The 16,607-nt window shown below is 38.7% G+C and overlaps 1 protein-coding gene and 1 pseudogene across 1 annotated transcript; both read right to left on the reverse strand.

The window, feature by feature from the left end:
- Window positions 1-2,400: 2,400 nt before the first annotated feature.
- Window positions 2,401-4,816, reverse strand: LOC125656938 (uncharacterized; annotated as a pseudogene).
- Window positions 4,817-5,851: 1,035 nt separating this feature from the next.
- Window positions 5,852-9,624, reverse strand: LOC125654506 (zinc finger protein 239-like). The gene is made up of 2 exons (XM_056142862.1): window positions 9,532-9,624; window positions 5,852-7,567 (listed from the first exon to the last, which is right to left on the reverse strand). Exon 2 carries the CDS (start codon window positions 7,198-7,200, stop codon window positions 6,166-6,168), a length of 1,035 nt encoding a protein of 344 aa, XP_055998837.1. The 5' UTR covers window positions 7,201-7,567; window positions 9,532-9,624; the 3' UTR covers window positions 5,852-6,165.
- Between the last annotated feature and the right edge of the window lie 6,983 nt (window positions 9,625-16,607).

Raw genomic sequence — 16,607 nt, forward strand, 5'->3', positions numbered from 1 at the left:
AGGTTTACAGGCTTTATCAGTCACTTCGTGACCTGAGTATTACTTGAAAGTATCACTAGCCCCAGGGCTTTGAAATCTATAATAATTTTCCTGTTCTACATATTTAAGCTAAATTCTAATATTCAGCAGCAATACAAAACAAGATGTGCTCTTAAAACACAAATGTCCTCAAAAGTGCCTATACTGTGTGATGAAGACTTTACATAACATGTATGAACACTTTATCTATATGACGATTTTGGACCTGCCCTAGATTCAGAAACCCTGGGATTGCAACATTCACAATTTTGGTACATAACTTTCTGCTTTTCCTAATATGCATTTAGTTTTTATAGAATAACTGCACACTTTAAAAAAATAATTCTTTCAAATGATAAAAACAATAATCACTATGATAATTTTGGCCCCACCCTGGAACCAAAACTCCTACCCCTGGAATCACGAAATTTACTACAGTGATATTTTTTTTTTCAAACTACTACCCCTCCTTTTGAATTGGGAAAAAATAGCGATATTTTCCTCAAATTGGGAAAAATCATTCATAGTAAATTAAAATGGTAAAGATGCATAAAATAATCAAATAACAATTTTTTTGTTTGAGATTTATTTCAGATCTGATTTAAAATCATAAATCATTATTTAACATTAAATATCTACTGAAAGTCACACTTTGTATAGATATTATTTATTTATTTTTTTAAAAAATACTTATTGTCTAAATTCATAAAGAAAATAATAAATTATCAATTCACCAGCATTTGTACCCATAATCTTGTAAATATTGTAATAATCAAGTTTCCAGAATGTCTCTCCTTTTTGTATTTTTCGGATTGTAGTAAAACCCTATACTGTTGGCCACTTCCTGTTATTAGCCTGACCCTATATATAATGGCGGTCAAACTAAATTGTCAACAATATGGCTTAATGTGTATCTGGAAACTATATACTTCGCTGCATATCTGCTTATATGGATGCCTCTATTGTTTTACATATTCTTTACAAAACCTTTTGCATGTGCAGTGGTTTGGAGAATTGGAGAATAAAACTGAAGAAAAAAACGTATTTACTCTTTGTCAGCAATATACGGTAACCTTTTTTTTAAATGGCCTAATATCCCTAGATTTCAAATTGGAAAAAACATATATATATATATATATATATATATATATATATATATATATATATATAATTGGGAAAAAATAGCTAATTTTAGTGAGGGGAAACAGCCGAATATCGGTGGCATTTTGGCCCCAAAAAAATCACTGTACTATCTTGGTAAATATGCTAAAGGGTAGCTGCAGAACTGTAGCTCTCCGAGAAAATATTGGGAAGGATCTCTGATCTGCTGAATATTGTCTCAGAGAGCTGCAGTTCTGCAGGTAGGTAAAGGACTACCTACTCCTTCTAATTATGCATTTAACTTCAATTTAGTATCAATAGCATAAAAGAAGATGTTATTTAAAGGGACATGGATACGATTTGAGCTAAATATTTTCAAATTTTACTTTTTGATTTTTAATGTTTAGAATGCTTAACTAAGGTGTTACTAATGATCAGCAAAAACTGGAATGTCAGTAGTCAAGGTGCATGGGAGATACAGAGGTCACAAGTCCCTGTTATGTAAACAAGGCTTGTGCCATGTTATTGTTTACATAAGTTAAATAAACTAGCAAAAGTTTCGTTTAGAGCAGATTTTTTTCAATTTATAAGTGAATTTTTAACACAATTAAACAGTTTCTAGTGTTTAGCACATCTAATTTTGTTTTAAACACGCTATTTTCTAAAATAAAATGACAAGAGCCTTGTTTACATAACAAAGAATTGCAAGTGCTGTATCTTACTTATAATTCAAAAACTGATATTCAAACTTTGGTTGACCATTAGAAATACTTCAGAAATACTTCAGTTAAGCATTGTAAACAATAAAAATGGAAAAATAAAATTTGAAAACTTTCAGCTCAAACCGTGTCCATGACCCTTTAAATGTTTTACACTTTAACACTATATACCAATTTTGGCCCTGCCCTGGAGTCAGAACCTCTACCCTGGGGATGATGAAATCACAATTTTGGTAGAGGCTGTCCTGCACTACATGACTATGCATTTAGTTTTTCTTACAGATATGCAGTTGTATAGAAGAAACATATTTTTAAAATGGTCCATTTTTGCCCACCCTTAAGGATGCAGGAGTCCAGAAATTTAAAATTTGTATCCCCCTTGTCCCAAAAATGCTTACATGTGGTACCAAATTTGAAAAGATTTGTAATTGTCACAAGTTATCAAGAAGTTGTCAGAAAATGTTCAATTCCCAATGCATAACAGACAACAATCACAGACCAATAGCTTTGTACTATATTTTCCAATTTTACTTTCTACAAGAATAGTAATGAGAAATTGTTAATCAAAATGGTGATTTTCATTTGGGAAATAATTCAATACTTATTTGATCTCCTAGGGAATAATTCAATATTTGCATACTACATGTAGTTAAACCTTTAATATATTCATGCAAAAATGATTTTACCAATGTGTGTAATTCCAAAATGTAGGAGTTTTCCACACAAAAATCTGGTTTTCCTTTTGATGTGTGATCCAGAAAATAGTTGGCAGGATGAGGTATCAACTGTGATAGAAGATGCTGCGCTAGGACAGCTGTCACATCAGTTTCTGATGAACTCCGATCAAAACCAAGCCGTAGGCATCTTTCATGGTTTTCTACAAGGTATAGGATAATTTATGCAACTGTAAAATACATAATGATTGCATTTCTCAAAATCAAAGCAAAGTTCATCCAAGTGATTTTTAAGGATTGAATAATTTTTAAAGATGCTAGCACAAGATTATTAACTCCATACATTTCATAATTTTGGTAGAAGGAGCTTCTCTTTTCATTATGATCATATACAGATCATACACAGTGTCTAGGAGTATAAAGATTTTAATAGAAATTTCACCCTAACACCAGAGCCCCAGTGACCCAGATTGTATCATTGGTCAGACCTCAGGGCAGTCAGGGGTGCAGTGAGTCTGACAAGGAATTCAATTTTGATTCCTGGTACTCTACATGAAAACTGGTCACTACAAGGAAGCAAGAAGTTGATTAGCACACCACAGGGCTTGAAGCTAACTTTTTGTGTCACCAGTCCAGCCGGACTGATGGAGTATAATTTCAACCAGTCCGCAGAAAAATTTACCAGTCCAACAGTGTTCCAGAAATAATTAAACATATTTCGTTAATGTTATTAAAATGAAATTTAACTCAATATGCCTCAGACAATATTGTAACACTTAAATGTGGGATTTATATTTACAAATCAGATTCGTCTGACATCTACAGATCGAAGCATGCCAAATGTGTGTATAGAATTTCATAAGTATAATTTCCAAAATTATGCTTTAGAAAATTAACCAGTCCCATTGGACTGACTAAAACAAATGTCAGTCAGTCTGCCAGACTTTTAACCAGTCACAAACTCACGGGCATATGTTAATTTCGAGCCCTTCACCACCTATGACAACAGATATAAAACACTGACCTAACCCAACCAGTTATTATACAAAGTCAGAAAATATATTACGCTGTGTTGTATGATGTTTTCCTTGATGATTGGGAAAGAAAAATATTAGGAAATATGTCACTGTGAGCCAATATTGTTACATTATAAAGTGTCACATAAGGCCAATACAAAAAAAAAGTTTCCCATTACATGAGATTTTAAATTGGGGTAGGTAGGTGGTGTGTGGGGGTTTTCTTTTGGGAATGGGTGCTTTTTGAAAAATGGATGAGTGGAATGGAAATTCACTGTGTATTGAAGGTATATAGTATATATTATATGAATGTGTATTAAAACAGTTGTATAGCTGGACCAGGAATCAAACCTGGGACCTCTGCTTTACTATTGGTGCTGTAACCACTAAGCTATCCATGGTTCATAAAGCCTTAATTAACTACTACATTCCTCCCTCCCTTGATTTGTCTTCGCCCTCAAAGACACAAAACCAAGACTCTTTTTGTCCCTGGCAGGACAACCTGCAAATCCAGGGGTGATCAATGTCACCAATTGTAGTATTTGGGGGGAGGGGAATGTTGGGCTAGACCGGGAATCAAGTCCAGGACCCCTGCATTACGTAGTCAGGTGCTCTAACCACTGAGCTATCCAGGCCGCTACCCATGGTCCGTATAGCATTAACTACTACAGTACCATAAAATAACAAGAACAAATATCCCAGGGTGAACAGGACTTGTGGAGAAGCACCTCATTTATACCGAAATAAATAGTTGTTACACTTTTCTTGAGACCAAAACAATACTTTTTCTACAATGTATCATGAATTGTTCAGAAAACTCATACCTTTACTCATGTAGAATCTCTCAAGTGCTGAAAATGCGGCATTGTGGGATGGGGGGAGACTCTCAATAGAGACACAACTTTTTGTTGCTCGAAAACCCTTCTCAAACAGCCAAAAGCAAGACACGAGGAGTCTATCACAGGCGGCAATAGAATCACGGTACCACCTAAACTTCCATCCCGCCTCGTGGCTACTAAAAGATTCAGACTGAGCGTAGATTTCTGTGTCATCTGTCTTAGCGCTAAACGCTTCTACAGCACCGAAGTCAAACAAATGTTTGTCAACATTCTTCATGTACCTCCGCAACTCATGCTTCAATTCGAGTACCATCTACGATGAGCACACAATATACCCGGTGTTAACTTCCAAAGGCCTAAAACCGACTGAAATAACTATGGTTTTGACGAAATAGCATCGTAAGCCTAACTACACGAGTCTCGTGTGTACCAACATTTCCTCTACTTTCACTTTCACTTAGGCTAGGTTCATCAACGATGGGAAGCGGTGAATGTAGTACGGCCATAAGCCGAAAGTCCCGGATAGCGATTGGGGGGGGGGGGATTTCTCGCTCAACACTGCATGTAATAACATGCAATTTGCAGAGGCTACTATTTGTAACCTAGGTACATTAAAACTGTAAACTTTTTCTAATAATTCTTTTATAAATATACCGAACCAGGGTTTTCACCTGCCAAAAAGCAGTAAATCTATTATGTTTTATAAATGTCAAAGCCCAGGAAGATATACTCCGCGCTCAATATCTTGAGGACCCTTTGTTTAGTAGGCATCAAACTTGGTACACTGGTACATCTTCAAGAGTACAAAAAACAGTCAAAGCCACTGGCCGATTTCCATGGCCCCTTGTAAATGCTGGCCAGGTTTAAAGGAATCCAGAAAGTAAAGAAACTTTGCTCCCTGCAGTAAATAATGTAACCCCAAAAAAGCGTATTTACAATAATTTGTCATTTTGATTAAGGAAATTGTGATGATACAGTCTTTTATCATATTGATCAGATGAGATGATACTGGTAGAATATGTCATTTCTGTTCGAGATTACATAGTACTACTTTAAATTACAGTGTGCATTACACTGTATCAAAATAATAATTGAATTATGAATTATTAAATTATGAATAAGTTTTAAAAAGATGACTATTTGAATAAAATTAATTTTCACACCACGAATTGCCATTAAATCCAAGTATACACAGTACAATGACTTTTAAAGTTACGTACTCCATCAATTTTCATAACTTTGAGATCACCTCATATCAAGCTGATAAATACAGTGGTAACAATTTCTTCATTTGTACATGAGAAGAAGAAAAAATCTGTGCTGCGATGGCAATTCGATATTTAGATACAAATTCGACGACGTTTTATATAGATTAATATCAACTTTTTCATTAAGCACTTGACTACACTTGACATGTATCCTAAAATTATTTTACACCTGTAATATTACCGGTACCACTTCAAATATGGGCTATTTCCATTTATTTTAAAAGAAAGTTGACCGGCATTTAAACATGAAACTATCCCCTGCTACCTCTAAGTTTCAACAGTTTGATGCATCCAAAGCATGAACAGAGCTCAACCCCACTGAGCAAAAGCTCTAACCATCGAGTCACTGCCACTGAAACATGTCTGTTAGTCAACTGTTCAACACTACAAATACCAATTTTTCATTTTACATTCTAAATATACATAGGATTGCCAACATATCACATTTTAAAAAAAAATAATAATTGTATTCATGTAGTTTATCTTTTAAACTTTGTTTGCATGCTACTCCTCATAAACATATTGTGTTTTTATTGACAAAGTGTGTCATCTTTTATATGCTCTTGTGTGCCTTTACATGGCTGGGTGATGTCACCTGGATTTTCACGTCTGTGTACCACCATGTGTTGCTTTACATGGCCAGAATGAGTGAATGCCTTCCCACAGAAATGACATGTATAAGGTTTATCACCTGTGTGTATTCTGATGTGTCTCTGTAAATCACTTCTTTGAGTGAATGCCTTGCCACAGACGTCACATTTATAAGGTTTATCACCTGTGTGTATCCTCACATGTCTCTTTAATTGTCCTCTCTCATTAAAAGCCTTTACACAGACATCACACTTATAAGGTTTCTCACCGGTATGTGTCCTCGAGTGTCTGTGAAAATGAACTTTGTCACTAAACGCTTTCCCACAGAAACTACATATATACGGCTTATAACCTGTGTGAATCCTCACATGTCTATGCAAAGTACTAGTTCGTCTAAACATTTTTCCACAGACATCACATGTATAAGGTTTATCACCTGTATGTATCCTCCAGTGATGTTGTAGATGTCGTTTCTCGGTAAAAGCCTTTGCACAGACACCACATTTATAAGGCTTATCACTCGTATGTGTCCTCAAGTGTCTCTGAAAATCACGTCCTGGCATAAATGCCTTCCCACAGACATGACACAGATTCAGTTTGTCACCTGTATGTATCCTCACATGTGTTTGTAAAGATTTCACCTTAGTAAAGACCTTCTTGCACACACCACATGGATAAAGCTTTTCACATGAATGTGTCTCTCTGTGGCTTTCCAAATGTCCTCCTGTATTAAATGTCTTCCCACAGAGATCACATGTGGAGGTTTCATCATGTGTGGAGGTTTCATCATGTGTGGAGGTTTCATCACATGTGGAGGTTTCATCACGTGCGGAGGTTTCATCATGTGTGGAGGTTTCATCACATGTGGAGGTTTCATCACATGTGGAGGTTTCATCATGTGTGGAGGTTTCATCATGTGTGGAGGCTTCATCACATGTGTGTATTCTTAAGTCTTTGGACTGATTGAACGTCATGCCTAAAATGACTAATCACCTGTATATAGGCAACCTCCTTTATCCTGTAAATTTCCTTTTTGACTCAATACCTTCCCACATCCATCATTACTTGTATGGTTTATTGTCTGTGTGTCCTTGTGTGTCTGTAAGTTACATCCTCCCCCATTCATATACGTAAATGATTTTTTTTGTCCAGCTGACTGGTCACTTAAACTAACTTCAGTGTTATGTCCGGTGGTCTCCCTGCCCTTTGTCCAGCTGACTGGTCATATGAACTAACAGTGGTCTCCCTGCTCTATATTGCAGTGTCCTGTCACTCACACAATATTGTTACACCTTTTTAAGAATGGACAGAGAGATGGACAACTTGAAGGAAATGTTCATCCTGTAAAATAAAAAGGAATTCAATCTTTATATTCTTACTGTTCTTAAAAATACTAGAAGGCCAAGGAACTTTTCGATCACCTGAGTACCAAAATTAAAATTTGATCCCAATTATTGCATCATCAGTTTTTTCGAATCTCCTTTCCAAATTTATTTCAGACTTTTCGATCACTGAACTTTTACCATGGCCAAATCATATTGGTTCCAGGTCATATGAAACTTTTGCATCAAATATCAACATGAAAGGTGAAGATAACGAACAGTAATCAATCTCATATTCAACTCCTATAAGGAATACAAAAGAGTTAGGCAATTTTACACGGACCCCTGGATACTATTTCTCCAGTACTTAGGAAAGGGGCAACAACCTCAGATAGATATTTTTAAGTTTTTCATTGAAAACTTCAGACCGTGACCAAATCACTACGCTGTAGAATTTTTGCATACTCTGTGTGGCCAAAAGCAACCTTTGTAACATATATATCCATCACAGCAGACTTCTGGAGAACTCATACCCAGGAGAACCCGTACCCAGGAGAACTCGTACCCAGAAATTTGGGTACGAGTTCTCCTGAAGAAGTCGTACCCGAGTACGAGTTCTCCAAGAGAAGTCGTACCCATCAATATCTGGGTACAAGTTCTCCTGGAGAAAAACTTTGTCATTCTATCAAATAGAAATGTGGGTACAAGTTCTCTTAAAGAAAAAACTTTTCAATTGTATTATAAAAATCTGCCGGGTACGAGTTCTCCCGGAGAAAAAACTTTGTCATTTTATTGGATAAATCTGGGTACGAGTTCTCCTACAGAAAAAAGTTTGTCATTTCTGTCATAAAAATCTGGGTACAAGTTCTCATGGTGAAAAAACTTTGTCATTTTATTGGATAAATCTGGGTACGAGTTCTCCTGGAGAAAAACTTTGTCATTTCTGTCAAAAATCTGGGTACGAGTTCTCCTGGTGAAAAACTTCATCATTTTGTCATATAAATCTGGGTACGAGTTCTTATCATTTTGTCATATAAATCTGGGTACGAGTTCTTCTTCATGTGCCGGAGAATAGAGGTACGCTATAAAAATACAATGTCGCAGGTTTGCAATTGGTGTTAATGGTGATATAATTGTACTAATTATAGTCTCTAGCCAAACAGCAATTCAAATGAACAAAACAAAACAACAAACAAGTTTGATCATTGCATTTACTTTTTTTATTCGATTGAAAGGCATGTTCATAGTAAATTATGTATAGGCCTAATGTGTGAAATCCTCGAATTTTTCAAGGAGAAATTGTACCCAGATTCCAATACCTAAAATGGTACAATTCTTAATAAGATAAACTCGTATCAATATATGACAAAATAGACATAGCTTTTTCTCCAGGTGAACTCGTACCTAGATCCTTATGACAGAAATGACAAAGTTTCTCTCCAGGAGAACTCATTCCCATGCAGATTTATCAGATAAAATGACCATGTTTTTTCTCCGGGAGAACTCGTACCCAGATTTTTATGACAGAAATGACAATTTTTTTTCTGCAGGAGAACTCGTACCCAGATTTTTATAATACAATTGACAAGTTTTTCTCCAGGAGAACTGGTACCCAGATATTGATGGATACGACTTCTCTTGGAGAACTCGTATCCAAATTTCTGGGTACGAGTTCTCCTGGGTACAGGTTCTCCTGATACCTCACAGCACTGTAACCCGAAAAAAAATATTTCAAAACTCTAGATAATCTTGCAATGTTTTATCAATATTACAGCAGAAAATGATATTTTAAATGTGATTCAATTTTGAAAATTGTGTTCACAACCAATTTATACACCTGACGAAGCACGGTAAGAATAGAATTTTTAACTTTCATGGCTTTCCGTACACTGCAAGATTTGCTGCAGCAATTTGGCCTCTAAATAACATGAACGCTTCAGGACGAGAAATCAGATTCCAAACTTAGACAAACAATGCATATACTCTTCTTCCATCTATAAATGGTCACATTCGTGTATAATTCACTGGCTAGCCATCCTTTTCTATCTTCGAGCCGTCTCTCTCGTGCCCTCGTCACGGATTGAGGCAGTCGGTAAAAGGGGTATCGGTAGAGCCGGGCCGGTGATGACAGATAAACATATTTAAAGAGGTCCGCACCTGAGCTTTGGAGTAAAGTCAATTGTTTGGGAAATATATTTTTGATTTCTACATTGAAGGAGAATTAGGAAATAAAACAGAAAAACTGGGGTCGCAATGCTTGTTATTGAGCTACAGTGTAAAATTGATTGTAAGATTTATTCAGTTAAACTTGATTTGTCTGTTGGTGTCAACATAACATACATGTAAGCAACACAAACCAATCATTACATAAAATAGATATATAATCATGTCTTCTAACAATACAGACATAAAATAGATATATAATCATGTCTTCTAACAATGCAGACATAAAAAAAGTTTTATGCTGGTAATGGAAATAGATAATGACCTTTTTGCACTTGATGTAGGAAAAAATTCATGACATCAAATTTAAGACTTTAAATGGGCATATTAGGAGTAATGTCAATTCCTAAAAGTTCACATAATTTTCAAGATTTTGTCTTAAAATTTAAAATGGAACTAAAAATAAAAATTTTAAAAAATTAAATTATTGGTGAAAATACTAAAGTATCTGTGGCATTTATTACCATATATGTACATAAAACATGGGTCTCACGGACTTACTGCTCTACCTGTTGTCGGTCTCAGCTTCTGGTAGGTCCTGCTATACGTCTGGCATATTCCATAACCGCGGGAAATATCGTGCTGCCGGAAGTCGCTCCTCTGCATTCCGGGTATAAACAAGTCGTACTAGGGAAGACTCCCCAGATACTACACCCCCCCCCCCACCCCCCGTTTTCTCTGAAGGACGGAGAAACGGATCCAACCAATGGTCAAGGTGGGCGCGACACACCCCCTCGAAGGGACTATCCGAGGACGCCGGAAAGGGCTCCGGCAGGAAGGGTCCGGGTAAATGCCCCGGAGAAAACAGACTGGGACTAATCTAATCCCAACCGGTATGGGTCAGGGTGAGCCCTGGGTCGCACACCCCTAACTGAAAAGGATCAATAGATCCTACCATCAGCTCTGAATCCAGGTGGGGACCAAGGTAACCTGATGCCTCTGAACTGTCGGACTTGGGTCCTGAATGAGTCGTGTCCCACAAGATCCGTCTCGAAGTCCAACTCCACCCCCTGGGTCCAACCTGGGAACCTGATAAGTTCTCGGGAGACATAGTTCCATGATGCCTCGCTAACAGGGGCACTGTGACCATCCGGAACACTTTCACCAGGCCTACACTGAGTAAGGCCAACAGCTGGGGCTTCAACCACACTGATTTCCTCAGCAGTGTTAGTCGGCTCGAGTCCCCCACCATCCATTATGGCCTCCTTGGAATTTGACCAAGTTCCAGGGCAAGCTAAGGGGACAACATCAACTCTTGCTGTAAATGTACTGAGCTTAGCCCCTGCCTCAGTGTGGGGGTCCACACTGCACATATTCTTATTGACTAAGTCAAACGTCAGCACCCATGGTTCGGCCTCCAAAGCTGACCCCCATCACACTGTCTCCGGAGATAGACACTTCCTCATCTGAAGCGTTGACAATGCTGGTCATCGCTGTGCTCTCCCTAGCATAAGTGTGTGGCACTAATAAGACGTCCGAGATCTGTTGATATCTGGGCCGATTACAAAGTCCTCCAACTACCAATCCAAACGACAGGGACACTGAATGAACGAGGCAGCTAGGACCTGGACAGTCTTAGGCGAGGAAACTTGGGCCTCCTGTACCCTTCTTGGGTGTCCGAACGTCATGGGGACTTTCTCCTCTCCCAAGGTCATGGTGCCATGCTTCAGGTCCAAATGAGCCTTTTGCTGATGGAGAAACTCCATGCCTAGCAGGATTTGGTCCTGCGGGGGGGGGGGGGGGGGGGGGGGGGCACATACAGATCAACACTATATTCTGTGTATTCAAGGCAGACTACCACAGGGCCAATGATGAAGTCCCTCATCCTTGCATTTTCCCCTGCCTGAACCAAGGTCACGTGCTGTTTGATGGGAGGCTTGGGGTCGAGCTCCTCGTAGACCCGGGTGGACAACACACTCACCTCTGCCCCAGCGTCTACCACTGCCTGAAGTCTCACTCCCTGGACCACCATCTCAACCATGAACCTGGTGGTCGGGCGTATCTGCCCGATTGGCACAGGCGAGTCTCAACGGGGTTCTCCCGCATGCTGTAAGGGCATGTCCCATATCTCGCTTTCGGCTCGGCCTCTGACCACCTACAGCCCACATTCCTCCTTGGGCTGATCTTGCGTCATTACTGGTTCCGGTCACGCACTAGTTCTGGATGCGGAATCCGCGCAAGCCTCCTCCTCCTAAACGGGCGATGGCTCCAGATCCGACAAGTCCACCGAATCTTCCGGAAAGTCCTCCCTATTCCCCTGGTTCTCTGCCCCAAATCCCGGCAGATCCGGTGTTGTAGAGTGAGCCTTCCCCCATAATGAGACAACCCCATCCCGGAAGCCTGAGGGAAGACTCACTCTAGAGCAGGAGAAACCACGGGGAAGTCTCACTCTAGAGCCAGACCTACTCTAGCACTAGTTGTTGAGTCAGACTTCCCCCCATAGCAGGACTTTCCCCTTCATTTATTCCTGGTAAACTACTATCACTTTATATATATTGTTTAGATACCAAGACCTTTTTCAGCAGGGCATTAAATGATTTTGCTTAAGGACGTACTCTACATCGTCATAATGGCTGAATTCCTTTTAAAACATGGATGAAAATATAAATATCAGCAATGTTTGTTTAATCATTTAAAGAATTCTCACCTAGCTAAGTAGCTCAGTAGGTTAGCACGTCAACTGCAATAAAAGAGAGAGGAAAAAAAGCACGTCGACTGCTGAACTGTAGATCGTTCAGCATGAGTTTTAAATTTTTCTCAAATTGCTTTCTACTAAAACTGCATTTTTTTTACCAAATAAAGTTATTTTGAAAGTTTACAATTGGAATTGATAAGTCATTTTGTTTGACCCATAGACCCTGAACTTTGACCCACACAATACCTATGCCTTGGTTAGTCTTAGAAGTTTGAAAAATGAAATGAGGAAATTTCGAATTTGTGTTTCTTCTCATCTGCGTAAAGTCGGTGGGTGGGTGGGTAGGTAGGTAAGTAGGTAGGTTAGGTAGGTAATTCCCTGTCCGATAAACTAAAATTTATTTCATAGTTTGCGCAGGAGGGGGTGAAAGCGGGGATGTCCCTCTAGAGCGAGACTTCAAGTGGGTGTTATGGCTCTAGAGTGAGTCTTCCCCCTGGGGGTAAGGTTTATTCTAGAGCAATTCTGCTGCGGGGGGGGGGGGGGGGGGGCTCACTCTAGAGCGAGACTACCGGGGGGAAGGCTCACTCTAGAGCCAGACTTCCGGGGGAAGGGATCACTCCAGAGCCAAACTTCCGCAGGGGAAAGGCTGGCTCTGGGGGGAAGTCTCACTATGGGGGGAAGTCTGGCTCTATAACACCGGCACCACGTTATCCTTGGAGAGCTTGAATCCTGAGCGACATATCTCTGGGAGAGGGCTCGTACTTGTCCTCCTCCCAATCTATAACCCAATCCTCGGATTTCCTCCTCCTCGGGTGCCTCCCTGAACCTCACTTGGAGTGTGCCCCTACTGGAGCGGCGCATGCAAGAGGGCGCCTGCCTGTGTCCTCATGCAGTCCGACTTGTACCCGTGCGAGCACGTCTGGCATATTCCATAACAGCGGGAAATCTCGTGCTGTCGGAAGTCGCTCCTCTGCAATCCGGGAATAAACAAGTCGTACTGGAAGTCTCCCCAGATACTACAGTACTGAATTTTTATACAAAATTTCGAGTAAATTGATTTAAACTTTTTTAACAATCGGTGTTCTGTTTGGAAAAATAAATCAACCAAATTAATGAAGTGCAACATTTGAACTAGTTCAAAGTCGCAACTACTTGTATCATAAATCATAAAACTGAAATATACACGAATAGAAGTATAGAAATAGAAGAATGAATCAGAAACTGTAATATGCAGATTTAGAACTTTTAGATTAATCAATCCTTCCGCCACAAAATATCTTCTTTGTCCTCTTTGTTCCGTTCGGAACATAGGGCCCGCAGTGCTGTTCCCCATCCTGTTCTGTCTTTGTTCCGTTCGGAACATAGGGCCCGCAGTGCTGTTCCCCATCCTGTTCTGTCTTGGGCTGTTCTCTTGGCTTCACCCCGGGTCATGTTGATTTTTCTGAGCTCTGTCTATAGAGTTCTTCTCCAGGTGATAACTAGTCGTTCCCTCTTTCGCGTCCCCTGTGAGTTCCAGTCCAAGGTGTAGCGTCGGATGTTGTTTGGTCTTCTGTGCAGGGTGTATCCAACCCAACTCCATTTCCTGCTCTGGGTGGTCTTGGTAATCGGGTTTTGGTTCGTCGGGCGCATGTCATCTGATGCGTAGGATCTGGCGAAGACACGTGTTGATGAAGACTTGTAACGTGCTCTCCAGGCTCTTTGTGCGTCTCCAGGTCTCCGAACTGTACAGCAACACTGACTTGACATTGGTGTTAAACAGCCTAAGCTTGGTGTGTAGACTAGGGTTGTTCTTCCTCCACACTGGTCTGAGGGTGACGAATGCATGTCTCGCCTGGCTGATTCTGACCTTTATGTCCTCGTCATCTCCCCCTGCCACAAATATAGTCCCTGCCAAACCATTTCAAAATTTGAATTGACACAATTTTTTTTTTCAACTGGATAGGGATCAGTAATCGATGTGTAATATGTTTCCACCAATGGGATCAGTATTAAACCAGTAAATTGTAGCATCCTGCGCAGTTGTGCTCAAAAGCTCAGGAGCTAACTTCCTTGATCTTACGGACAAAAGATAGCAAAAAAATGGTCACAGAATTCTGTAAAAATATTTGCAAATGTTTTAATTTTACTAAAAAGCAATATTTGCCATAAACATTTCCTACGAAACATTTATTATTATTATTTTTTTTATTCTTTACAAATCTTTCGTGAAAAAACTCGAAATCCTTCAAAAATGTCTGTTTATTGGTGCATCTCATGCATTAATTTGTTGTTTCATCAAATAATAGAAAATCTCACCTAAATTACGCAGCTTTTATTAAAGGTTATAGGGTAACTAAAATTTTGGATGCATAGAAAGAAGTAGGATTTCCCCGTGTTTACGTGGGACTAAGCACGTTGTTCACATTCATGAGGAAATGACCCATCATTTCAATAGGATAAGATATCAAGGGCAAAACCATTAGAAATGTAAATCTTAAGTTTCCGTTGCTTTCTTCTGAATCACGCCACAACTGAAAATGTTGAGAATGTCAATACATTTGGGATAAGTGTCAGATATACAATATATTCCACTGACGCAACTTTACTTATGAATCACGCGTACGTGTCATATAGAATTCAACATTGTTTGTGATTTTTTAAAATGTTTCTACAAATTGTAATGATAGCCATTTCCTCATGAACACGAAGCAGTTGAACACCATGCGTATGAATACAGATAAACGTAGTACGTGTGTTTTCGCTAAAGAGAATACATGATGAGAGTGAATTGCAGCGCTTCACGTGGGCATACTAACGCGCTTCACGAAGTAGGCCGGTGTAAAGTGTCGCTGTTCATACCCTCATGCAAGAGCAAAGGATACACAAATAAAATCAGGCAATGTTACGCGTTATTTATATACTGTAAAACAGATAAATGATGTATTATAAAGTATGTCTTCCCGGCAGTGTAATTAATCAATTAATTAACCAATAAATAGACAGAGAGACAGACAGACAGACAGACAGATAGATAGATAGATAGATAGATAGATAGATAGATAGATAGATAGATAGATAGATAGATAGACAGACAGACAGATAGATACTGTATGGTGGTATATGGATAAACGACAGTAATGATTGGTTGTAAGTAATTCATCGGTAGTGTGAAGTTTATGGAGTATTTGCAACAGGAAGTCTGTTGATTCTTAATTGTGGATAATGTACATTCATGCCGAACACACCAGTGATCTCTACTAAATCAAACCGTTTTTCGCGCTTTCCTTGGAGTGATCAGCTGGTAATAAAGGGACTCACGCTGTTTCCTGCCATTTTAGATTTGCAACCAGAATTGGATGTGTCTAAGAAAATATTAAGAAAAGACGGTCATAAACAAAACTTTATTAAATTTAGAAACTCCACGAGTTGAACTAGCAAACTCGAAATCAACATGGATTCCATGAGATGATTTTTGTTGTATTTTCAATGTTTGAAATAACGATTGCAAATTAAAAAAAAAAATTAATCTGACCGATTAAAAATGTATATAACATCGAACGTAAAGTCACACTAGAATCATTTAAGAAATAAATTCCGCCCCTTCTTGAAAAGAATGTCGTCGTGAAGTTTATTTTATTTACATCCTATTTTAATTTCTGCCGTAAGTCCTAGTCGCTGATATTTAAGTGCTACATGTATATTCATCTGTATTCATACGCACACCGTTTACAACTGAAACGCATTCATGAGGAAATAACTATCATTACTAATTGTAGAGATATCAAAAGCAAAAACATTGGGAAAATATAAATATATGAATTCTTTAATATTCTGAATTCTTTCCTCGAGCATCTACATCTATAGGAGCTTTAAATGAAATCTTGATCCAATTTTATATCATTAATTCATACTGGTTTAAACATTACCCGCACAAGGATTCTTTTTACGATATTGATATTTCACAGCCAGAAACTACATGTTTTGGACAGTGTCTGAATCATTCCACAACGTAAATACATACTCCAAACAGAGTCATTTATCAGGACTTTCCCTCCAAAAGTGATGTACCGAAACGGTTGATCCATGTATATATTTGAGTTGTCTTTCTTTGACTGCAACACGCACCGAAATAGTTGAAAGGGGGGGGGGGGATGTACTTTTCGAAATGAAATATACATGTATATTATTGCTGACGAAATTTAAACATCGGTAAATATCTGAT

Source organism: Ostrea edulis, chromosome 7 (assembly GCF_947568905.1).
Source record: "Ostrea edulis chromosome 7, xbOstEdul1.1, whole genome shotgun sequence".
Classification (NCBI taxonomy): domain Eukaryota; kingdom Metazoa; phylum Mollusca; class Bivalvia; order Ostreida; family Ostreidae; genus Ostrea; species Ostrea edulis.

Excerpts from the sequence above, each read along its gene's own strand:
- LOC125654506 (XM_056142862.1), bottom strand. The coding sequence starts at position 7,200 with ATGACGTTCAATCAGTCCAAAGACTTAAGAATACACACATGTGATGAA.